Source organism: Alnus glutinosa, chromosome 9 (genome assembly GCF_958979055.1).
Source record: "Alnus glutinosa chromosome 9, dhAlnGlut1.1, whole genome shotgun sequence".
Taxonomy (NCBI): Eukaryota; Viridiplantae; Streptophyta; class Magnoliopsida; order Fagales; family Betulaceae; genus Alnus; species Alnus glutinosa.
Genome location: NC_084894.1, coordinates 13,283,321 through 13,310,335, shown reverse-complemented (window position 1 = coordinate 13,310,335; position 27,015 = coordinate 13,283,321). Strand labels below are relative to the sequence as shown.

Sequence of the window (27,015 nt, the reverse complement as noted above, 5' to 3'; positions counted from 1 at the left end):
AATATCATATGATGGTAAACGTGTATTCGATGTATATTTATATGTGTGCAACCATCCTTCATTGAACTCCATTTGAGAAAGAAAATCTTTCATTTAAAACAAGCCCGGAAACCAATTCTGAAATCCTTAAATTTGAAATAATTTAGACATATGCTCAAGAAGATGATGTTGGCTCCACCGAGGCCATCACTTGGGAGCAACCCTATCTTCTATCTCGGTCATTGCAAGTTTCCCTTGCATCCAGCTCCTGAGCATCTCTAATGAAGCTTTCGGCTGATCCATTGGAACCATATGGCCAGCATCATGGACCTGCAATATTGTTAGGACCAGTGTTGCTTAAGTTAGAATACGAGAGATAGAGATAGAGATAAAGATAGAGATAGAGATAGAGAGAGAGAGAGAGAGAGAGAGACCTTTAGGAAACTGAGAGGCCCATGGCTCTTTAGCAATCCTGCTTCCTCACCATCAACTAAAAATGGAACGGTTGCAGATGCCCCGAACTGTTTCTGTCCAGACCATTCCATGGCATCAACCCACCTTGAATTCCCTGCCCAAAAGAGAGACAAACCACAAGTTCAGGCTCAGCATTTTAAAAAAATACGTTATTTGTTGTTTGAGATTGTATTGAGAAGTAGAGCTTTTGTCTATAAAAAGAGTCTGAAAGAACTGTTTAAAAAACGTTTCATTTTTTGAACGAAAGAGGCTTACCGAGCCAGTTGCAAATGAGATCATACTCTCCAGCATACACAAGAAGCTTGATTCCATCCTCCAGAAGAGCAGGAATACCCACTTCAAGATTCCTCATCCAGTCCACAAGCATGGCTTCATATACCTCGCTACTGCATGAAACGAATTCTCTGTCCCCAACCCCTAAAGAGTCCCTCACTGACTTCTGGTTCAGGAATGTCTCCATTTTGGAGAAGTCATAACACAGGTCTCCCTCGCATTTCTTTCTAACATCATAGTACTGCAGACCAAACATTCTCATCAAAGCTGAAAATGCATTTTTGCTACTTCACAACATAATTATGAAAGGATATTGGAGGTGTTTTAATTGTGCCCTCTTACATTTATATTACCGGCGATGTTCATGATCTGGTTGAATATATTGGTGCAAACAACGTATGAATTCACACAATCATCTCCACCATCACTGCCTGACAATGCTAGCAAGTCATATGATGTTTGTATATACAAAGAATATACAACATTTAATATGATGTTTGTCTATACAATACAAATTAGAATATATATATATATATATATATATATATATATATATATATATATATAGAAATTGGAAGAATTACCACATTTTTTAATCGCCTGTGCACACCCTGGAAGTATCTTGTTGATTTTATCGTAATCAGATTTTTTAATTAACCCCATATCCAATGCATAATCAGTGTATGCTTTGTACTGGATTTCAGGATTGGTTAGCCCATTACCAATAGCAAATCCCTGTTAAATATCCAATTATAACAAGGCAAAATCAAGAAACCAACAAATTTAATTTATTCGTGTTACGTTAAATATGAGAGATAGATAGATAGATAGACAGACACCTTCAGATTTATATGAAGTCCTTCCTTTGCTTTGTTTCCTTGGTGAACCCGAGAAGCAAATGCTGGAATGTAGTGTCCAGCGTATGATTCTCCAGTTATGTAGAAATCATTTGTAGCAAACTGAGGATGTTCCGCGAAAAATGCCTGACATAATCATGAACAAAATTAAGCTCAGAATCCTGTTCAATCATACCAAGCATGATTTTTGTTTTTCTTTATTTAAAGAAGATTAGCAAAAGCAAACCGACCTGCAAAAAGTCATACAAGTCATTGCTAACGCCCTCTTCATCATGGCGAAGATCTTGCTCATCAGTTGTATAGCTGAAGCCGGTTCCAACAGGCTGGTCAACAAAGAGAAGGTTCGATGCCTGCCAAACGACAACAAAAGTTGTACTGATTGAAAGGGGAAGAACCAGCAACGAACAACAACAGACTCTTTTAAATTCTGTGCAAAGGAATAATATACTGAATCTTTTTTTTTTGTTTTTTTAAGCTCAATGAATAATATTGTTACTCTTTATTACCTTGTCCCAGCCATAGTTATTCCATACAAGAGACAAGTTGTTTGCGATTTGAAAAGGTCCATTTTCATAAAACACCGCCAGTTCGCTGCTACACCCTGGCCCTCCAGTCAGCCATATCACAATAGGGTCCTTCTTGTTGTTCCGTGATTCAAAGAACAAGTAGAACATCCTGCAAATAATCCACCCATAAAATTTTACAACTTACCATAAAATTAAATAAAAATAAATAAAAAAAAAAAAGAAGGAAAAAAATATATTCGTTTTTTAATAACTTCAAGGGTATTTTGGGGAGAAAAAAAATGTCTAATTTGACATACGGTGGCAGTTTAAGAGATTCACTTTTTAAAGTTTGGAGGTGTATGTGAAAATGTGCGGGTAGTTTAGGGGGGTTAAAGAATATTTTCTCATTTTTTTTTAAAAAAAAAAAAAAAAAAAAAAAAAAAAAAAAAAAAAAAAAATTAAACGGGGAGAAGGTAAGCTACCATAACTTCCTTAATTAAGAAACCAATTAACATAATAAAAATAATAATAAAAAGAAAAAAGAAAAGAAGAAACCAATTAACATGTATTCATGGAATATGGTGAACAATTGAAGGCGTACGTACCTTGCGGATTTAGAATGAGGAAGACGATAGTAACCAGCATGGTGGCCAAGTTCTTCAGATGAAGGGCCAGAGTAATGGAGATGAGGGAAATTAAAACGTTTCTCGACAATCTTGGGGGCGACAAATGACGGGTCAGGGGGCGCAGTGTTAATGGGGTCCTTAGGGAACAAGTTGAGGTCTCTGATCAGCTTTTCTGCTTGCAGCCTCGGGAAGGAGGCAGTTGAAGATAGGTGGAGGTGGTTGTTAGGAGAAGTTGCAGATAAGAATGGTAAAGTGAGAAGAAGCAACACAAAAGAGGGAGAGGGGTGACAGAATGATGATGATGCCATTGTTTTCTACGAAATAATTTACTCTGCTTTGGCCCCGGATTTTATAGTGATTGTTTGCCAACAGACTTGCCTCATAAGGCAAGGATTCAGGGAGAAAGGTGGAGTGGAAAAACTGTCTAATATTGCTGAATGCTGAGAGAGAAAGACACACAGAGAATAAAATTAGGAAAAACAAAAGTTTAATGGGTTGTTTCGTATTATTTTATTTTATTTTATTTTTTTCAAAAAAATTGTGAATTTACGTTTTCAAATAGTAGGTAATGATATACGTTTTTTTTTAATATGCATGATTTTAAAGATTAAATGACAATTTTAAGGATTAAATTGCAATTTTGTTAAATACTTAATTGTATTTTTAAAAATTATATCTTTAAATTACACATTTTAAATTTGTTATTTATAAATTGTACTTTTTTAAAGATTAAAAGTTTACTGCAATGGAAAATTGATTTTTTTTTTTGAAAGGGGAAAATTGAATTTGAGTAAGAAAAGAAGAAACCAAAGACCGTTACCTCAACTTACAAAAAAAAAAAAAAAAAAGACCGTTACCTCTCTCTCTCTTTTGTCGGTTTGTGAACTTTTTGTTAAAATTTGAAATAAAGTCCGAAAGTGAAGAAAAGAAGTAGAAAGGAGAAATACAAAAAATTAAGGTAATTTAGTTTTACAAGCTAAGCCGATCTTTGCAGTTAGTTTATCATACACATAATCTAAGTAATTACTCTTTGTTATTGACTTGAATGATAAGACAATACAATCTACTCATATTTATAATGAAATTTACACAATTTAAAATAAAAAGTCATGAACTATATCAATTTATCACATTTGAATATCATATTAAGATAATTAAAATAATATTATAAACTATATTTTTACCTTACAATTGTCTCGAAATGTTGACTTGCATGTTAGTCCCAATCAATTATTAGATCTGTTATTATTAAAAAAAAAAATAATGTTATCAAGTATTATTGAGAATAAATTTCTTGTGGGTCTCACTCAATCGTATTTTTAAACATAATTAAACTATGGAAGAAAAATAAATTTTAATCTACTAAACACTGCACTGCATTAATATAACAATTAATGCAATATATATGGGGAATCTCATTCAAATACAATTACTACATGGATAATAACTACGTAATCTCCTTTAATGAGAAATGCAAATCTCAAGATATTAGGGACTCCAATATTGTATTCATATTCAATCTCCCCTAGACCGTAGAGTTCTACAAAGAATCAACCACAAAAAAAACCCTATAAAAGCGAAGGAATACATCATGTAAAGGCGACTCTGGTTCTTCCAAAAACCTTAATTTACTCTCTTATTTCACTTCGAATATTATGTTAACTTAAGTATCGAAGTATCATCGGATCCCCAGGGACTGGCAGATCCAGTGATGGTTTTTCTATTTTGCAAGTTGTCCATCGTCGGTTTGACCATACAAAAAGTTGCATCAACAAGTAAATTTCTATATAACTGTCATATAACTGGGATGACATGATAGTGAAAATTAGTCCTGAATTTTTTTTTTTTTACAAGTGCTAAGGTAAAGGCTACTTTCAAAGTCACATCATCAAATTGTATGACAGTCACATAGCAGTCTACTAAATAGAATTATTTTTATTCTTAAGTTAAAAATAAAGAATTATGAATTGAATAAATTTATTCTTTACGTTCATTTTATCACATTCACTTCAAACATATTGATATGGTATGAGTTAAATGACCATTTAAAGAAAAAAAAAACTTTTTATTTTCATTCAATTCATGCCAACTCAAATAAAATAAATATGAAGTGTAGCATTATTCCAACGGAATTATTTAAAATTCTAAGTTTATCAGAATATATAACAAAAACTTTTTATTGTTTATTGGTATGATCGGTTATGAGTGGGTTTTCCCAACTGTCAAGTGGAAGTTGGGCCAGATCAAGACTTGAAGGTATCGTCGAAAGTGGGGTCCAGGTAACTTCTTTACCCACATAAATTTCGCGTGTACCTTTTTTCGGCGCTGTTGTTGTACACGCAACATAATTCTACCAGACCTCGCTTAACTTGTTCAACTACTGCAGCATATTTGCTCCCTTTTCTTTAACTTTTTGGAGTAAGATTCTTAAAAAAAAAAAGAAAAAAGAAAAAACAAAACAAAACAAAATTTGTTTATTTCAACTATCACCAGTTCATGTAGTCTTATAAATCACAAAAAGACATAAACCAATACTAAATATTAAATAATAAGCTTTTGACCGCTTAGTTTTTATTTTAAACTTCATTACTAAATTTAATGGAGAGCAATAAGTTAATATAATATATCTTCTTTTTTTTTTCTTACATTGATATGACAGTCAAATGTGATAGATTGCAACAACTCATTATATGAGTAATGCTATAAACTATATTTTTATCATACAATTATTTCATAATGTAACGTGTAAGTCCAACTTACGGTTAGATTATTATTTTTTTAACAAGAGCTAGTAGTGTTATTTAGTAGATTGCTAGTCGACTTCCAAATAACTTGATGATATGACAGTGAAAATCAAGAATGATCTAAACTCATAATAATTAAGATCGTGACGTGATACTTGTTAGAAATAAAAATGTGGGAACTATTGAATTAAAGAAAACAGAATAATAATATATATGGGAATGACTGAACTCTTGAACAGTAAGGTGAATATGAATATGCATCTTAGATAAATATTGCCTCACATTATACAATAAGTTTTGCAAAGGGAATATAACAATTTATCATCGGGATACAATACTGCCTGAATGTAATGTGCATCTGCAAATTATGAACACTACTTTGAACAAGAAATTGTGTAATAGAAGATATGAAGATGAGAAGAAAAAAGTAATAATTCAAATTTCTCAATAATGTCTTTTAAAAAATCATAAGAGAAGTTTATTATTGTTGAAAAGACATTTTACTACTGTTAAAAATATGACTGTTGAAACAACAGTTTTTTTAAGTTAAAATGTGACCGTTGAAATAACACTTATTTATGTAAAATTGAACAAAAATATTGGTCCGTTAGAATAGCAATTGTACACATAAAAAAACATACATGGAAAAATAATCCCACGGCTCATACAAGTATGCGACATACTGTGACGATGTGTACGTGTAAAGTACGTCTAAAACGTTAATGCGACACATGCGTGGTGTGAGTGTGCGGTTAGTGCTTTGCACTAGGTGACACCACTAGCATGTGTCTACCCAAAAGCCATTTCGGTATAAGAGAAAGACTATCTTATAAAGCATAAATAATTCTCATATCTTTGGGCAAAGTGCAAAACAAAAATGTAGGGAAAGTTGAAATTTTCAAAATGGAGAGAAACTTTAATTTTCATGAAATAATTTCAACAATTAATACTAAATAAGATTGTACATACTTTTGGAATATTATTTTCATGTAAATAATATGTTATTCCAATAGCATCGTCTAAAGTTGTTGCAATTATGGGTGTACAAGAGATGCGGTTATTAACTAGAATACCGGTAACCGCTGATAATCGGCAACAACCACTAACCGAAAATAACCACAACAGGATAACCGGATAACCGAGTACTCGGTTGGGCGTTACACTTGGAAAGATAGGAAAAAAACAATCTTTGATCCTGCTAGAACTAGGATAACAACTCCTAGTAGAATATGAGTTGTGGTCGCTGGCCAATATCTCCCCATGTGCCACCTAATGCTAGGTTTTACCTTAACTCTTATCCAATAAGCCCAAGACTTGGGCTTGAGTTTTATCTCATTGGTCTAATGCTCTTTTAACTTTACTTAAGCCTTTAGAAATTAAATCACTTTGCCCAAAGCTCTTTAATTGCCTAAGCCTTTAGGAATTAAATTTCTAAATACAATCAAATCCAAATAATAAGCCACATAGAAATTAAATTCCTTGGTCCATGTTTTATAAAATAAAGCAGCCCAATAATAAATACAAAACTGAGTCCCAAAACAAATAGTCAATTTACATCAGCTCGAAGAAGGATCTAAAAGAAAAAAATACAATTAGCTTCAATAGCATGTGACACTTTTTACATGACACTATTAATCATAATTGATTTCACTAAACAAATGTGATTGTACTCTAATATGTATTTTCAATTAATCAATTAATCTGTGTGACGTACTTATTTGTTTATTACAAATTACCCCTCTATGGAATCATTCCGTAGTTGAACCAAAGTCCATATACTGTTACTTTGTTCACTACTTACTTTCTTGATAACCTGATTTAATTATATGATTATCCTTTTGTGCTCTGTGAGATTTTATCTCACCTTAAATAAGTTTAAGTAAATCCCATTGAAATACTCAGACCCGAGCTTTATAATAATCATTCCTAATAAATCTACATCAAATAGAATATTTCTTATTACTTTGTTCAAGGATTTGGATTCATTCTTGAAGAGGGTGTTCCGACAATAGTACATACATGCGATCACCCAATGCATGGAGATGTTTGCCATGGAAAAATCTCACTCATAAATACATCAAAGTAACCTACACTTTACATCTGAGTTCACAATTTGCTCATGATTTAGAGTAATTGTTATAAGCCATCGTGCACGTACATCCTTTTTTGAGACAGTGTTAAAAGAATGATGACTCACGTAGTTCGTTTGGTGCATAGTATTACCTTGCTCTTACACTTACATATCAACCCGAAACCCTACATGTTTCTCCTAATCAAGACAAATTGTTGAGGTTAACATTTTATGGTCTAGATAGATTTATCAGCTCCATTTATGACTATGAACAATCTTTTATAAGTTACAAGGGCTTATGACTATAATCTTCTGTGTGATAATTCATTTATTCACACCATAGTCAAATACAATGTAACTTAGGAGCCTTACATGTATATAATATGAAAATATTTAAACATATATTTTGCATGGAAGGATGCATTGCATGAAAATTTATCGAATGTTTTCTAAGAGATTTATATCGATGTTAATGTTTTCTGTGAGATTTATTAGATTTATGAATGCTCATGAAGGTTTCTTTTCTAAGGTAATATAAGTAGAGACAAGTTAAGAAAGGAAAGAGAATTTCTATGTGTTGTAAACTTCTCTACAGACTTTACTTTATTGGTTATGATTTGTATTATAAATCATATCTTTTGTGAAAATCTATATTAATAGCTGATATCATAAAATCATGGTAGAATTATATTTTATATAAAAGACATCTCATTGTTACGTGTCAGTGATTTTTATACTTATTGAGACTGTGGACTCACGTATCTGCCTATGCTATTGTGGTAACCCCACAATCACATATACGTTTTTGTTGTTGCAGATGATGAGGATGTAGATAAGGACCTGATAGCTTTGTACTTGGGTTATTATGGTTGAGGTTATGGGATGCCTTATGTTTTGTAGGACGAATCTTGTTAGTCTATCTTTTGTTATGTACATTATTTTTGTTGTTATTATGTATTTCGATATTATGCCGCCTGTGGCACTTATGTTTGATTAGTGTATTATGTTATGTAAAAGCACAATATAAATGTTTAGCGATATGAATGTCTAATTATCAGTTCTGAGTGTTATGTGGCAATTATTGTGTTGATGTTTCCACTTCGAGATGTTATGATCTCTCATGTACGTGATGATGTTATGTACAGTTCAACGTAGTGTTTCGTGCGCTCGCCCTTGTTACTTCTGGGCATGTGGTTTTGTGGGTTGTTGCAGGTTTGCAATCTCTCCCCCAAATTAAAAAAAAAATATATCAATTTTGCGTTAAATCTTAATGGAGGCGTAAAAATTTCTGAAATACCCTCATTGTTTTTTAAAGAATCTAATGGTAATTTTGTAATTTTATAATGTTACAAAGTTATAAGGGTCATTTTACCATTTGACAGTCTGATTTAACCCTAAACTTTAACGGGAGTGGTGAAATTGCAAAAAATTGAAAGTTCGGTACACTAAATTGAGAGTTTTTGAACTTTGAGGCGGAGATTGCAAAAGTGATGGAACTTCAAGGGGGGTTAAGTGAAGTTTCTCTAAAGAATTATTATTATTATTTTTTCTAGGAAAAACTTCACTTAACTACCATGAACTTCCATCACATTTGCAATGACTCCATAAACTTAAAAAAAACTCTCAATTTAGTGTATCTATCTTTCAATTATTATTATTATTATTTTTTTAATTTTACACATTTTTTAGGATTTCGTTAAATTCTAACATAATAGTGTCAAAATTCTCAAAATACCCATATATTGTTTTTAAAAACAATATATAAAAAAATTTCAGAGATTCAAGCTTTGGTCATAATTTAAATACACACACACTTGAATCTTTGAAATTTTTTTGATATATTTGTTTTAGGATATTTTAAAAATCTTAACAGGATTTAATAAAAAATTTTAACGGAAAGGTAAAATTGAAAAAAAAATAAAATAAAAAAAATTGATAGATGAATACACCAAATTGAGATCAGCTTTTAAAGTTTACGGGAATAATTGTAAAAGTGAAAACAATTCAAAGAGATTAAGTAAAATTTTCTCATTTTCGATCTATATGAAATTGTGAGTTTTAATTTTATTATTTTCTTAATTTTTAATTAGGACATCAGCCACGACTCTGGATCCGTCGCTAATGAGCATGTATCAATGACGATATGAGTGAGTCATGATATCCGACTCATATCAGCAATGACTTTTTTCAAAAAAAAAAAAAAAAAAAATCAGCAATGACTCCGGCCAGAGTTGTAGTTGATCGATGTGATTTTTTTTTTTTTTTTTTTAAATTAGGACATCAGCAATGACTTTGAGTGGTCGCTGATAGCCATGTATCAGCGACGACATGGGTGAGTCATAGCTGATATGCTTTTTTAATTTTTAATTAGGACATCAGCAACAACTGATCGATCTGGAGTCTTTAATTTGCTGATACAACACGAGTGAGTTGTCGTTGATGTGATTTTTTTTTTATTTTAAAAAAAAAAATTCTAATTAGAACATTAACAAAAGCAGCAGTTAGCTAGAGATCGAAATCAGTGGCTTCACGTTATTAAGAGGCTAAAAAGCAGCAGCATCGGACGGTTATAGTTTTGGAACCGTACGTCACGTCGTGGACAAGCTTAGCAAACCAACGTGAACCGAAAGACAAATAAATCGTGAAAAGGAAACAATAAATTGGGTTGGATTAATGTTATTCTTATCTTCAAAAGGAAACAATAAATTGGCTTTCTGCGTAATTTGAGAGACTGCCTTTAATTTCTTTTCGTTGGTGGTTCACAACAGAAACGTGGATGGGTTTCCAACACTCCACCTTTTCAGTAGTACGTGGCGACAAGCCAACCCGAGTTGACACAGACGTCAAATTCGATTGAAGCTGCAAGGCTAGAAGAATCAGAACTGATCTTCCAAATCATAATATGTTACTGTAGACTCATATATATATTAGCATTAGAAAAAGTATACGATATGTAATTGACAATCACTCTGAGAATCGGATTTAATTAATATGTTACTCTTACATACAACTACACGTAAGCACAACGTACACCCACATATATAGCTCAGGCTCTGAATCTATAAAAACATCCGCTCAGCCTCAGAGTGTTTCATGAATACGTACCATTCAAAGCTGCTTTTGAATATATATATAAATATACAGAAGCTCCATGTCCCTTCTCTGTGTTCTCTTCAGCTAGAAGTATTAAATCTGAATATGATCAAAACGCTAAATGAAAGCCGACATAACTTTTTTACCAACCTATGCTAGGGGAAAAGGTCAAAAGACTCAGAAGCTTAAACTAGGACCTAACTTTAGCAAGCGGGGCCCTTATTTCTTCCAATTCTTCCTCATCATTGGCACCCTCAGCTATAGCCTATAGCCTCTTCCTACATGAGCCGGATGCAACACCGTTAGCTACATTAATCAAGGCCAGAAAATAACAGTTTAAATTAGGGCTAACTACAGGGCACTTAACACAAACCTCCTCTGCAGCCCGTACACCATGACCGGGTTGCTTCACCCTTTCCTTCCTGACTGCTTCTGGAAGCTGGGTACGTGGCAGTCTCACCAGCTATTGCAGTTAAGACCTTATCAACTTGTTCTTCTATATCCTCGGAGTCCAATGCTGAGTCAACAGCATCATTCACTATCTCCTCTATCACCCATATATGCCTACAAATCATAAAATATGAAAAATTACTTGGTGCATTTAATTAATGGTGTGCTTATATGCCACACTATATTCAGAATTTTCACATATTGCCTGCTATCAACTGCTCAGGGTTGAAAATGATATGCAGATTAAATAATCCAATCCTAGAGCATTTCATTTATGACACAAATATTTCTAATATATTTCTAATATATTTCTAATCTGGTCGAGCTTTAAACGAGCTGAGCTCGTGAGCTCTTATCGAGTTTTGTCGAGCGAGTCAGGTATGTATCACTTACTAATCGAGCGAGTTTCTACAGTAACGATCGAGTTTCTACAGTATCGAGTTCGAGTTCGAATCGGGCTAAACCGAGCGAGTATCGAGCGGGTTGTTGAACGGACCGGTTTATTTACATCCCTATCCCCAACAAAAACTGCTCTATATTTGTACTACAACTATAACACAACAGCCATATCCTCCTGATCTGTTCAACAATGGCGGGAGCTCTTCTCTGCCTTCCTATCTTGCTTCCTTTTTCTTCATTCTTCACCAAAACATTTCTTCCACAAAACAAAAATCAAACCCATTCTATTGAAACACAGAAAATTTCCCATTTGACTAAACACTTTAGAACAGGAGAACCCAAACACATATAATATATATAATAAAAAAATCGAAGACAATAAAGAAGAAAGGAAGACAAGAAAAAAGAAAGGAAGAAAAGAGTACCTATGTATGGCAGAAGAGAAAAGATAGAAGGAGAAGGGGGGCGGGGGGGAACGAAGATAAGTAGCAGGTGAGCGGGAGTAGGGGAAAACGAAAAAAAATTAGTGGCGCTAGTGGCGTGTTAGGGTGACACGCCACTAAATTAGTGGTGTGTCAGAGAGACACTCCACTACATTATTTAGTGACGTTTCATAAAATGAAACCTCACTAATTAGTGGGGTGTCATAAAGTGGGTTACTGTAGCCACGTCACTAAATTGCTAGTTTTTTGTAGTAATATGAGGCTACCATAAATTTGTGATAATCGGGAGTGTCATAATAGTTGAAAAATATGTGTACTTGTAATGAATTTTTTAGTTTCTATATGTAATTTGGGATGCAGATGGAAATATATATGAAATTGGAATGGATAATGATAATTGAATGTGAAAGTTGGATGATGAATAAGGAAAGGCAATTCGAGAAGCGTAAGAACTCCAACGACTGATTTGAGAACAGCTAATCTCCAAGAAACATTTTACTGAATAATCATTTTGATACCTAATACAATTCAATCCTCCCTGAGTCTTATATAAACTTAGCTAACTATGGTCATAACTATTAATATTCAGCCCAACTATTATTCACTTACAAGTCCAAGGCCAAAGGGCCACTGACCTAATATCCCTTACAGCAACGCATTATCTGTAAAAGAGAAAAAGCTAGTGGGGGGGGGGGGGTGATAAGACACATCTTGGAATCAAACGAGAGCTTCACCGTCCATATGAAAAGAGGCCATCTGGGTACGGTGGTAAAGGGGAATATGGTAATAGTCGAAGAACTAGTTGGCTTTGTAAGTCCAAGCCATTGGGTTCTCGCCATCGAAGCGGGAAAAATCCAAACGCATGGTACGAGCATGAATAGGACGCTCCCCACGAGGAAAATCTGGAAAATCGTCATCAAGGAACCAACGATCATCACGATCTTGACGATGTTCATCCCTGTGCGGCCGAAGGGGCCCCTGAAATAAATGGTCATTATGACCAAGAAAACCTCCTGGGCGGTCTTTGGGTGGGTTTTCGGGAGGGGGACGGAAGCGATTTCAGTAATTGGGTGGGGGATCTAGAGGATGGGCCTGATGGGTGAGAGCTGTTTGGACAAGGGTAGTGAGGTCTTCAATTTTCTGGGCAAAGTTGGTGTTGAAAATTTGTTGTTGAGCCCAAATATCTTGACATTCCTTAAGAGATTCAGTTAGCTGAGAAATGTGACTACCGTTAGCCATGGGAAGGTGAAGAAGAGTAGGGGAAAAAAAATTTGTGGGTAGAAGAAGGTGAACGGGGGAAGAAAGGTGGCTCTGAATACCAATTGTAAGGTACTCAGTGGGAATGAAGTGTTTGAGTGACAAAATGAAGGAAATAACAATGAAGAAGAAGAATAAATGGAATTGAAATAAGGAAATGAGCACTTCGAGAGGCTCTACTCTCCGGGAAATACTACTTGATACTTGAATTACTCTCTGCCTTCTACGATTACAATGCCTTTCTTAAATAACCAAAACAGTTATGAAATGTTCTAACAGAAATGCCATAGGTGGCAGATTCCTTCCACGTAGCATTGCGTAGATACTTTACAAGATACCATATGCCCAATGCTGACCTATTAGAAATTATCATAACATAAGAAAAACAGAAATGACAAAGCACCAAAATCCTTCTAGAATCTTCCTACATCTTTCACAGTGATGAGCACCCCTAGCTAGCCGTAGTGCCCATAACAGATATGTAGGCCAAATACAGTTGGAATACAAGTAGGCACAAGTTAATGGATTTGGAATTTTGATTAACTTGATGGCATATTCATAAATCTCTTAAACCATGAAAACAACTTGGCTTTAGAAAGAAAGAAAAAAAACATAGAAACCGATAAAATGGATAGTGTTTGTTCACGAAATTTGAAGAATACAATGGCAACCAAAAATAACATCTTCTAGCCCAAACTAAAATAGTTTGCTTTAATTCCTTTGATATGATAGGAACATCAATAGTGAAGATACCTTGGTCATTTAAAACCACAAAAAAAAAAAATTGTTATTTAGCGACGTTTACAACACGTTGCTTAATGATCCTCAAACGTCGCTAATTAATTAGCGATCTTTAATTAGTAATGTTTGTGTTCTATCGCTATAGGTTGGTAGAGAAAATTAATTCGCGTTGCTTTTGATAGAAGTGACATGAATTGGCGTCACTTACAGGGAAAACGACACCAACACGTTGGCGTCACTTACAGGGAAAACGACACCAACACATTGGTGTTGCTTACCTAACTTAGAAGCGACGCCAATTGTTGTCGCTTGGGAGATGACGCCAATTCGGTAAAAACTGAAAACTCAAATTTGATGTTTCCATTAAAAAGGTTTCATCACACCTGATACATCACATACAATATTGTGTTTTTTTTTTTTTTTCGTGCAGATGATTTCTTAGAGCATTTCTCGGCCACAACAAGCAGATATATATTGTTCAATAAGCAAAGCAATACATAGTGAAAAGTACCTTAATTAAGACAGTAACATGAATATTTTAATATTTTAATTGTCATATAACTATAATTCAAACAGCAATACATGAAAAAGTAAAAAGTAGTTGCAATATTAAGAACAACTAGTCAAAAGGAGGCAAAATCCTTAAGAGTACATAGTCTCTACCCTTGAACAGAACATCAAAAACAAATATTAACTAGCTAGATTCTTTCTTCTGCTAGAGTCTGTCCAATCCACTGTCAGCATCTCCCTAGAAAAGAAAATAAAAGAAATCAGAAGAAAAACTAAAGACAGTTAAATCCATGAATTTTTGACAAGCATGTAAATGCTAAACTAGATACCAAAGCACTAGGATAAATAAACAAGAAAGAAGTGAAAAATACAAGTCCTATATGATAAGCGTTGAATGTTGCACATTCAAGCTCCTTAACTTATATATGTTAATTCCTTAGCATTGTTATTTGTTTAATTTTGTGTTGTTTTATTGTTTTCAGGTTTTAAATAAACATGCAATTAATTCCATTGATTTTGGGATTAAATCTTACTTTGAGAAGACCTAGAAGATGTGGTTAAGTTTAATCAAATCAAGAAAATGATTAAATCGAAATTTCTCCAATAAGAGTCAAAATCGGATTAGATTCAAATTTGAATTATGCACATGTCTTAGTGTTTTGACCATAACTTTCTGTTCAGGTCTTGGATTGCAATTAAATTAGTGGCACTGGAAAGCTAATAAAAAATGAAACAAATATATCAGAAATGACTTTTTCCTAATTCGGACGTTTACTATGCTAAAATTGGTCTGCAATAAAATACCGCAAATTTGGACGAATTTGAAATCATTTTCTTACTTGGATTGAATTTTCAATCTCTTACTTGGACTAAGAGACTAAGTTTCGATTTTTCTTGGATTCATAGAGCTTTTAGGCCTCTACTAGTCTCTATAAATAAACTACTAAGCTTCAAGAGAAGGTGTGCTTAGCTTTAGACAGAAAATTCTTCTTGGAGGCTTGACAAGTTGAAGGTGATAAGAATATGACAGGAAGTCATCCCAACACGACGATGAGCTGCTAAATTCGTCATAAGGTGTTGATATAGCTCTTTCCAAATAACAATGGTTTATTATATTTAATTTGAGATTTTCTATATGCATGATGGTTATATAACTGTGAGAATTGATCTTAATGTTTATATTCAATCATTATGAATTTCTTATCTTGTTTTAGAAAGTCTTTTATATTGATTGAACTCAATCCTTCATATTTTTTGTGATTATGTTATTGATTGTTATACAACGGTTTTAATTGATATATGATCAAGAGGGTTAGATATGTCATGCCTAGGGAAGACGGATTGTACTACATCCTAGTTTAGTGTAATTTAGGTAAACAGTTTGTACCAACCGAAGATGGGTTATACTATTCTATTGATTGTGTGTATCCTATTAAAGACATAGCTAATCCATACCTAGGGAAGACGGGTCGTACCGCAACTTAGTGGTTAGGTGGACGGTCCAAGCCAACTGAAGATGGATTATACTTATTCTTTAGAGGTAATTTCTTGAATACTCAAGTGAGACGAGCTTTATATCATGCATAATATGAATTTTCCTTGTTAATTTATGATTGACCATTATTATGCAGTGAGTGGTGAAATCAATCCCTATTATTTTTCTCATCACTACAATCTTTATTTTTATGTATTTAACTTAGTTATAAATAAAATAAAATCAATCTTCTTTTAAATTAAATTATATTTAATCTTGAAAAACTTGATAGCAATTTCTACGCAGTCCTTGAGGTTCGACACCCTCTCTATAGACTTATCCTACAAAGATTCGTCATATTGCGAGTGGTTATTTATTATTGATATATTTTGATAAACAAAAGACCACATCACTATATATGGAATAAATTGTAGCCCTGTTAGAAATATGTATAGAACAAAGCACACCACACAACACACACACACACACACACACACACACACACACACACACACACACACACACACACACACACACACAAGAGGGTAAATAATTAATCAATAATTGTGCAGAATTTTGTTGTCACCAAAAGAGGTGAAGAGTATTCACAGACAAAGAACACCAAACACTATCTACAACAACTAATGGGTAGCACCATCAAAGAGGTCAAATAAACAGAACCTTTGAGAAAAGATTATGCATTATCATGCATATAGAGCAATAATATAAGTTAATAAAAAAAAAAAAACTATTTTGTTAGTTTGTAATTGGCTTCATTCTGTTAGACAAAATCACTTCTCTGTAAATATGCTTTTTAACAAGGATTCCGCTATTCAAAGTGCTTCCAGAAGATTCCGCATAATCTATAAGTCAGAAAAATTGGATTCCTTGCAGCTGTCCGGACGACGTGATATACTGTCTGGACGTCCAACTGTTCAAAGCATCATCCGTCTGGACGACGAGAACTTTCCGTCCGGACCTTCCTCTATGTCGAGAAGCTTCGAACTGCTCCAGCTTGCATCCGTCCGAACGTTTCAACAGCACGTCCGGACGACACTCAGTGTTCGATCAGCTATGGGATTTCCTTCCAAAACACAGATATGGGAAGATCGTTGCAACCGTCCGGACGATGTGGATTCCCGTCCGGACGCGCTCATCCATAAGGCAAGTATCACATTCAAAATCCAGACGCCAATCTTCATGGTCCGGACGCGCGAGCATCAGATATGGAAATTGCGTGCATCAGATCAATCGTCTGGACGACCATTCCTTTGGTCCAGATGCGTAAAGCCTTAATATGGAAATTGCGTGCAGCGGAAGCCGATCGCATAGTTGTCCGTCCGGACGCCTTATGACTACCGTCCGAACGGCGCCTAGGTTTTATCAAGCCAGACGCTCAGTTGAACCTGGAGCCTATAAATAGAGGTCCCTAGGTTTGAGAACAGCAAGAATTCGGTATTGAATTCCTTGGTGCTTAGAAAATTATATTGTAAGATTATTGTGCTGAGTTAGTCTCTCTGAAGTCGCTGCTGTGTGTGCTGTTGCTGCGCTGATTTGAAGTCTATCTTAGGGGTTGACCCTAAGGTAAAGGATTCCATTAAAGACCCTTTCAGGTAGGAGACTTGGTTGTGAGGCTTTTGTGTTAGGTGACACGTTATAGTGCAAGATACGACCACTGCATCAGGGGTATGTGAGTGTTGTTACTTTGTAACTAGTCTTGTCTTCTGAATAGTGGATATCCTGAGTTTGGTTGCCCCGGAGTAGTTTTTCTCATATTGAGTTTTCACTTCGTTAACAAAATTCTTGTGTGTTTTAAATTCCGCATTGATATTGTTTTGTTAACACTTTGTGCACACACACACACAGTTATTTATATTAGAAGTCAATTTTAATTTTTCATATTTGATTAAATTAAATGACAAACTAAACACCAACAACACATGCATAATCGGTATAACCACTAAAAAAAAAAAAGAATAAGAGAAAAGTCTATGTTGTTTTTGTCTTAAACGGTTAAACACCTAAAATAGAATAGATACACCCAAAATACTAACAACTGTAGCATACAATATCAAAAACAACCCAAAATATCAATACAAACAGAAAACACTTAAGATCCTTAACAAGACATCGAGCAACAACTCCAACTAGTACAACCTATATGGAAACCAAACGAAATCAGTTCAAATTGCCAGTTGCAGCACATGTGTGTATATATATATAAGGAATGTTTATTAGTGCATAGTAAGTGTTTAATGCATGAGCTTTGCCTGCCAAAGATCATCCTCCTACCATCTATGTGCATAATTGTCCAACGTTAGTGTCATCGTCTTCCACCACAGCTTGTTCACCTGTAAAACATCGTCTCTCACATTATTTAGTGTTTTCCTTTAAAAGTTATGGTGTGGATAATACATAACGTGACAATCATACTCGGTCGACTACCAGCTGATGATTTGGGCCTCACAGGTGGGGATCTTGTGATAGGATCTTGCACTCCAATGGAGTTCCCACCTGAATCCATATAATCTTAGAGCATCTTACGCATTTCACTTATCTCATTCTGATGCATTGTTTGCATATGCAACACTTGAGCTTGTAATTCATTAACCTTACTCAGAAGTTCATTTCATGAGAGGAAGATGTAGATGTCCTAGATGTATATGATCTAAATCTACCCGATGTAGGCCCAAGCCCCGTTCTGCATACACGCCCTGGGTATTCCGCGCCTATGACTTGTGCATACTCGTCGTCCGAAGCCCATTGTATTGACCCTGTGTACAAACATTTGATTCTATCGAAGGCTCTTGTGACATTATTTCCCTCATCTTCCCCTGCATATTATTAGAAGTTAACAAAAAAAGAAAAAGAAAAAGTTAATGAAGTCTGTAAAAAAATAGGGGTAATTACCTTTTCCCCCCATCAACTACCAGCCATTGTCAACATGCCCCCATGAACTGACACCTCGACCAAAAGAGAGCATCCAACTACCATTGTTACCCACTTTGCCCCCATCCGTCAGTCTAATTCACACAAAGACCAAAATGCCCTCTACAGTAATTAATAAAAAAAATATTAAAATTAATATTTTAAAAAAAAAAACTGAAAAAGGGCGCCACCCTTAGATTAATTTTTGTTTTTGTTTTTTTTTTTTGAAACAAAAAAAATATATTAATTTTAATATTTTTTATTAATTACTGTAGAGGGCATTTTGGTCTTTAAACAAAAATTAACACCCAAAAATGGAATATTCCATCCAAGTTAACGGAATCTTCTGACGGATGGGGGCAAAGTGGGTGACGATGGTAGTTGGATGCTCTCTTTTGGTCGAATTGTCAGTTCATGGGGGCATGTTGACAATGGCTGGTAGTTGATGGGGGGAAAAGGTAATTACCCCAAAAAAATATATACAAATGGTAATCCATTTAAAATACTGCATCAATAGAATAAAGTTACAATTTTTTCCGCGACCTCATCATTCATGGGTTGCAATCCTTTTTTGAGTGAGTCTCTATAAAAATTTCGGATCTCCAGGGGCAGATCCACTCGATACCTCCTACAAAAACAATTAAATCATATACTAAAATACGTTTAACTGTATAGAGTGCAAAAAAATCTTATTTAATTGTATAAAATATAATGTACCTTCTCATAGGCAAGTCGGGCGTAACTCTTCGACCATGAGGTGTGCATAAACTTTGACAAGTTACGAATTTGCTTGTTCCTCTCGGCTCTTACCTACATCATTAATATCTATCACTGATTTCGTAATAAATTTACGTATGTAAAAAAATATTACTATGTGAAATGCCGTCTCACTTTATCCTCTTCTGTCAACCACATTTCAACACAACATTCGATGTCTTCCGCATCGAGTAGGTGGAGATTTGGTGTTGTCGCCAGTACATCCTCGAGTGTTTCACCTAGTTGAATTGCAGTGATTGCTTCATGGCATGCTTGAAGTCTTTCATTTTTTTTCCAAAGTCCATAAATGCCACCCTTTTAATTTCATGAAGCAGTTGACCAGGCTTGACATAAAACTTTCTCTATATGCAATACAGAATCACATATTAGAAATAAGAAGTTAAACTTTCTATATATATATATTCACAAACAATAACATAGTCGAACCGAGTTTTAAACGCATTTGTATAAATTAATAATCAAACACAATTTTTTGTTCATGAACCCATTTAATAAATGAATCGAGCTTAAGTTGAGCTTAATTGAACCGAGCTCGCGCCTGTTTGCGAGTAGCCTTATTCGTTTAAAACTCGAGTCCCAACCAACTCTTGATTTTTTTTTCTTGATTTTTTTTTTTTATTATTTTTTTGTGTGTGTGAAATGAAAATGTTGTTTCTAACATTACTACACAAAAAAAACTAAAGTGCTAGTGCACTCGAGAAAGAAAAGGACAATATAGGCACTATTCTAAGATATAATAACAATTTTTTGAAATAATATAAAATTAGCAGGTTTTTGTTCAAGAATTCCGCTATTTTAATATTTTCTTATACAAGTCATTTTTTTTTTTTTAAAAAAAAAATGATGGCAAATTTGGCATGTAAGACATAGCCAGGTTCAATAGTTCAGAATATTTGATTTCTGAGCTTAATACATGCGACTAGGCGAGATGTCATAAACAAATTTTTTAATCCTAAGATTTAAACCAATAATCATGCGATTATGCATATATTTGAATAAACATTTGGTCTTAAAAGTTTTAAGGAAAGATTGCTTGTGATTATGAATGTTTTAAATGAATTGTCATGCATAAAAATTTTCCATGCGATTTGCATAGACTAGTTTTTGAATTTTCCTTAAAATCAATTGCTTAGAATTAATATGGTAATATGAATTATTTCTATCCTATGCTGGTTTGCTTTTGAATAAAGACCCAATGGTGACTAGGTTCATGATACGGACTCTTAAAGTTTGATTTACATGTTAGTTATCTTTCCTTATTAATCGTTGTAATGCCCCCATAATTAAATAATTAGATGTACTTAACTTGAGTGTTACTTGTAGCGTTTTCAAACTAATTAATTGGTAACTAGTTGAATTCACAATACAACACTACTTATCAGAGTATGCTATAGCAGAAAGCGGAAATAAATTATCTGAGACAACAAACAATAAATCCTGAAACACCATCATGTAGCATCAATATAAATTCAGAGCTTCTAAATAGACAATACTATAACATTAACATCTAACTTCTATTTAAGCAAACTTGACGGTATAAGCCATTCGCTTGACATCTTCATTGTAATATCTTGAATATTAAATAACATTTTAAGAGTAAAATCTAGAGGATAAAAGAATAGGATTGATTAGATGCTTAGAAAATGCAAGTGGACGCGTAGAAAATACTAAGAAACCCTAAAAGTGGAATTTTTGTCTTTGGCGTCCAAACGGCACGGACTAGCATTCGGACGGCTGCCTCACTAGTCATCGCGGCATCAAATGTGCGCGTGCCCGGACGTTTACTTATTCCGTCCGAATTGCCGTCGAAAAAGCGGGACCGCGACTTAAAATATGCGCGTCCGGACGGCATATCAACCCCATTCGGACGAACCTTGGATTAAAATCAACCAGGGAACTCTTTCACGCGATTTTCTCCAGGATTTCCTCCCCTCTCTCTCTCAGTGGTTCACCCCAAAGTCGTGATCTACGGAAATCTATCGGTCCAAACTCAAATCCGACTTTGAAAACGTGATCTATGTGTGTAGATCTACGTTTTGGTCGATCGTTTTGATGTAAATCGCTAAATTCATATTTTTGAATTTTGGGGTAAAATCTTACAAATGTGAGTTTAATCCTATTGTTCTTTAGGTTTTTGGCTATTAGGAAGTTGCTCGAGGCTACTTAAACCTCGAATTTTGGTTTGGTGAACTTTGGATAAGATTTATCTAAACCCTAACTTTTGGGTATATTATTTAAGTAGTGTTTTATGTGATAAACCTTAAGTGAATACCCATGGATTAATATTATTGTGGTTAGATTGTCATTTTAAAATTGTGGGTATGTGTTTAGAAACCCTAGAATTTTATGGGTAATTTATGACATAGCCTTTGAGCGATTCAAAGTGCTACTTAGTTCAATTAATAAAAATGAAACTAAATTAGTGGATTGTGTTGTGTTTTAGTGGTTCCATGCGAATTGAACTTAGAGTCGTTGGAAATGGTGTGCAAACGGCCTAAGTTGAGTATTCTACTCACTAAGGAACCCTAGGAACTTTAGGTTTAAATATCGCTTTGTTTGGTTGCATTTATGCTCATGAAGAATATTGATGAAAATATATTTATGATTGAATCAGGCAATGTATCAAGAACTATGATGATGGGTTGAGGTTGAGATGGTTGAAATTGATATGTTGGTATTGTGGTATGCATTGAAAGGTGGATGATTGAGAAGAATGTGATTAAGTTGTGGTTGTTGGCACTTTAGTATGAGTCTTGTGATAGTAATTGTTATGAGTACTTGTGTACAAGGTAAGTCTAGGGTATGTGGCTCTAGCACTTGTGTAGTTGTTTGCCCTGTGGGTATGTGGTTTTACGAGCGACGTATATTGTTTGCCTTGCGGGTATGTAGCTTTATAGGCGGTGTTGCACAAGGTAAGTCTAGGGTATGTGGCTCTAGCACTTGTGTAGTTGTTTGCCCTGTGGGAATGTGACTTTATGGGTGATGTGTATTGTTTGCCTTGCGGGTATGTGGCTTTACGGGCCGTGTTGTACAAGGTAAGTCTAGGGTATGTGGCTCTAACACTCATGAGATGTGTGCCCTGCGGGTTGCAGCTTTACGGGCGGTGTTAATGGTAAGCCTAGATTCGTAGCTCTAGCACATGTGAGTTGATATTCTTGGGTTCTATGCGTAAGCCTTGGGTTGTAACTCCTAGCTGCGGAGTTGGTAAGTCCATGGTATTGCTTTTGGCACGTATAGTATATTGTCATTGGAAATTGAGATAATATATAAGAGTATGATGAACAGTGTGACTTGTACTTGATGATGTGTTGTTGTGTGGACTTAAGGATTTGTGAATAACACTGTTGAACCGTGCATGCATATGGGCCTGTTTGGTAAGTCATTGTGCTGTGGACTAAATGTTTGAATAGTAGTAAAAAGTGATTGATGTGATATAAAATTTGAGAATGTTTTTATAGAAATGTGAAAAAGTTTTGTTTTGTAGTAGGTTTTTTTATTTGAATAGTAATTAAAAATTATTGATGTGATATAAAAAGTGTAAAATAGTTAGAATGTTGTTTTAAAAGTTAGAATTTTTTTTTTAGAGAAGTGAAAAGAAATAGAGGGAAAGTTAGAATGGTTTGCCAAACAACCCCATATGTTTGTGTATATTGTTTACTTATTGAGTTTTATACTATTGAGACCTCGGCACTTCTATTGAGGCAGTGAACTCATACTTTCACCTATACGAATGTGGCTAACACCACAACCGTATAGATGGAGTTTTTTTGGATGCAGGTACTGGTGATGCGGAGGATGACTCCGTTGCAAACTATTTGGAGTACTACGACTAAAGCACGCCTTTGAGTAGTAAGGGTGTCGAACTTGGATGGTCCCTTTTTGTATATTTTGTATATGGCTAGTGTGACTTGTAACACGTAGATGATAGCCATTCTTTTGTATGTATGACTTATGCTTAAGCCTTAAACAGGTAGACATTAATTGGCTCTTTTGTGTAATGGACAGTTTATAATTATGATGTTGACTTCTGCTATTAGATTTGGTATTCTGCTGCTTGAATTCTATTACTCTGATATATCAGGTACATATTAAGGAATGTGTACTATGGGTTGACTCAGTGACATATAGTCATGCCACTGTGATGACTCATTTGTATGTTTTCAGAAAAAGAAAAAGAAAAGGGTAGTCACATTCATCCCAACAAATTTCTCACTCTAAAGCCTGTCAACCTGTTAATTTGTAAAACATCGAGGTGTTTCACAGTGGAAAATAACTAACAACGTAAGTTCATGACTTTGTAAGTAAATTATTAAAAAATAGGGTAATGGAATGAGCCTTGAGTGACAATTTGTAAACTTCTTAGACTAGGCATGAGTTTTATGATAAGTGTTGTCTCTATTATTATGCCATAGAAAATTATGTTTTATTGTAAGACGAGATATACATTATTCTGGTAACAATTCACTTGAATTTTAATCCAAGAAATCATGTGTTTTATTTTATATATATATATATATTAATAGTCATAGCTTTCCTCCATATGGTCTATCCGAATCCTTAAACCCATCCCACTTAGGTTGGCTCTATTCCATGGGATCTGTAGTATGATACCGGTGCTCTAGGTATTGTTGCATACCATTATGTATTAGCAGCCCAATTGAGTCTAACCTTGGGTGGCCCACCTTACTAGCAAAGTTACAATGGTGACTCGTCCGTACATGGTACGACCGTCACAAATGACATTAGATTAAAGACCAAATATAAAAGTAAATCTTTTTAACCATAGGGTCATGCTCATATAATGGTAAACCCATGACCATTGTCTTGCATAACATAGTGTACCATAGGGGTGAAAATGGGATCCAAATCCTCTCCAGTTCATTAGAATTGGAGAGTGGCCGGTTGATGGCTTGGATCTCTTTAAAGAGATCCAATGCCAAAAATAAGCCACATGTTCTCAATGAAAAAAAAAAATATATCCATAGTTAAACCTTCTTTTTTGTGAGACTCAGCCATAAAAGGAAACGTGAAAAGCAAACTCTACAACGACAAAAAAGCAAATGCCCAAATTGGAATACACCCAACCCCAAAAGAGATTATCCACACCCAAGAAGACAGATATCATTCTTAGAGGATAAACAAATTTTTATGGGAAATAGGGAGAAACGCAGGCGAATCGAAAACTGTTGTTCCAAGAATTAGACGGAATTGGCCTAAAGGGAATTGCACTAAAAAAAGACAGGGAACTCTCCAATGCTTTCCTGCATTGCAGAGGGATTAACACCCTAGCGTCCCTCTCCTTGCTTTAGTCATTAGGGCGAGTGCTCATTATTCCGCCTTGGGCTCCCTCATCGAATGATTCCTTGCAACCAACACATGGCTTTTTTATTGACATGAGATGGCTCGAAAATAATTCATGTCTTCTTACAAATTTCATTTCTTTCTATAGAAAGAAAAAGACCGTGTGCATTTTCTTTGTAGAAGTTCCGCGAGGTTTAGTTAGAGTGGGGAGCGAATGGCAGCTTTGACGAGAATTTGAGCAGGCAACCTAACGACCTAGATTTCAAAACCAAAAACCCAGTAAGACTCAGCTTCCCAATTATCCCAAAAAGAGCTTCTTCTCCAATCGCAGAAACAAAAACCTTAATAGACCTTCAACGCCATCCAATCAAATCAAAGCAAATTATACCATTTTTTTTCTATATCAAATCAAGGGTTCTACAAGATCCACATTTTTGCTCTAAAATCTCATTATCAAAGCAATTGAACCCACCCCCTCCTCTATATACTCAAAGAAAAATCCCAGATTTTCCCAAACCCAATAATCCTTGGACCCCAAGATTCAACAAAAACAAATTCTCACACTAATTAATAAATACATAAACCCAGAATCTAGAAAACGGGGTGCTTGAAAAAGTCAAAGCCTTGCTCTGAGAATAAGAATCTTTTCGAGAGATAAATTGCTGGTGGCAGAGGTCGATAGTCGTACGCTTGTCGGGGTAGCCGGATTTGTTCGGTGGTGCCAATTGTAGATGGTGGGCGGTGCTCTCGTCTTTCGGTGGTGGTGTTAGTGAGTCAGGTTGGCTATCGGTGGCGGCAGTGGTTGCTGGTGGAAGAGGCTAAATTTGGGGTGAGGGAGGAGGGTTTCGGCGGGAGAGGGAAAAATGGAAGAAATGGAGAGGTTCTTGGCTGACAGGCACTAAATGGGTTTAACTTTGGGGTTTTTTTTTTTTTTTTTTTTTTTTTTAAGAACACGTGGCTTATTTTTGTCATTGGATCTTTTTAAAGAGATCCAAGCCATCAACCGGCTAATCTCCAGTTCTAATGAATTGGAGAGGATCCAGATCCGTGAAAATGTGGGCGGATAATAACCGCTCGCACTAGCTGTGTATAAGGATGTAGATAGCAGTTTTAGGGTATGCGGAAGCGGTTAATAACTGCATCCACGTACCCTTTATATATAATATATATTTAATCAAATTCACTAAAACATCTTTTTGGTGTTACCTCATATGCAGATAGCGGTTTTCCAATATTTTTTCCCCTTACCAATTATAAATAGATGTTGTAGGAAGCTAAATAATGTATGAGACAGAAATTTCATGGCAAAATGATTAACAAGTGTGATCTGAATAATAGTGTTCTACTATAGATACTGCCTTTTTGTATTTATTATAAGTAGGAAATACAATTTCAAGACCTAAAACTCCCATCACCTCATATACGAATAGTGGATAATAACCACATTTAATATCCGCAATAATTGCACGAATACAGATGATAATCACATGATGAGGATACAGATACCTAAAAATGATAACCGTATTATGCAGATGTGGATATTGCTACTAACCACATCCAAATTCGCATTTTCACACCTAGACTGTTCCATGTCATACGATGGAATTATTATTTATTTATTTATTATAAATTATATATAAGAAATTATTTGTTTGAAGCATTTATAACAATGTTATAAAAATCAACAAGCTTATGGCATATTATTTTGAAAAGTAAAACATTCTCAGTTCATTAACATATCGCATGTTAAGAAAATACAATTTCGTAAGCATTTACTTACCTCAGACGATTCTCCTTACTCCTAGACATCTTAATCACCAAGTCACTGCAAATCACTCTTTAATATTAGACAACACATGCAATGAATAGTAATCTACACACGTAAAACCCTAATCAAGCGGTTGAAATCCTAATCTGTAATTATAATCCTAATTATCCATTCCCTGGTATCATTGATCATTCGTTCCTCGAAGGTTGAAAGTTTGTCTTGTTAGGGTCGATCGTTTGCTCTTTGAGGGTTGAACGTTTGTTCCCTTGAACCAGGAACAAAAAATCCCAAAATCAACCATAGGTCCTATTTCATGCAACACTCTTAACTCCTATACATCACAT

The 27,015-nt window shown here is 34.8% G+C and overlaps 1 protein-coding gene across 1 annotated transcript; it reads right to left on the bottom strand.

The window, feature by feature from the left end:
- Nucleotides 1-71: 71 nt before the first annotated feature.
- On the bottom strand, nucleotides 72-3,050 carry LOC133877567 (serine carboxypeptidase-like). The gene is made up of 9 exons (XM_062315924.1): nucleotides 2,695-3,050; nucleotides 2,090-2,258; nucleotides 1,814-1,933; nucleotides 1,566-1,709; nucleotides 1,311-1,461; nucleotides 1,069-1,157; nucleotides 709-967; nucleotides 414-547; nucleotides 72-309 (listed from the first exon to the last, which is right to left on the bottom strand). Exons 1-9 carry the CDS (start codon nucleotides 3,021-3,023, stop codon nucleotides 187-189), a joined length of 1,518 nt encoding a protein of 505 aa, XP_062171908.1. The 5' UTR covers nucleotides 3,024-3,050; the 3' UTR covers nucleotides 72-186.
- Between the last annotated feature and the right edge of the window lie 23,965 nt (nucleotides 3,051-27,015).

Bases quoted from the DNA above. Each gene is read 5' to 3' on its own strand.
- LOC133877567 (XM_062315924.1), bottom strand. From the start codon at position 3,023: ATGGCATCATCATCATTCTGTCACCCCTCTCCCTCTTTTGTGTTGCTT. The intron at 1,158-1,310 runs GTAATTCTTCCA...TAGCATTGTCAG, and splicing joins ACAGGCGATTAAAAAATGTG to GCAGTGATGGTGGAGATGAT. The intron at 548-708 runs GTAAGCCTCTTT...TCTTTTGGGCAG, and splicing joins TCTCATTTGCAACTGGCTCG to GGAATTCAAGGTGGGTTGAT.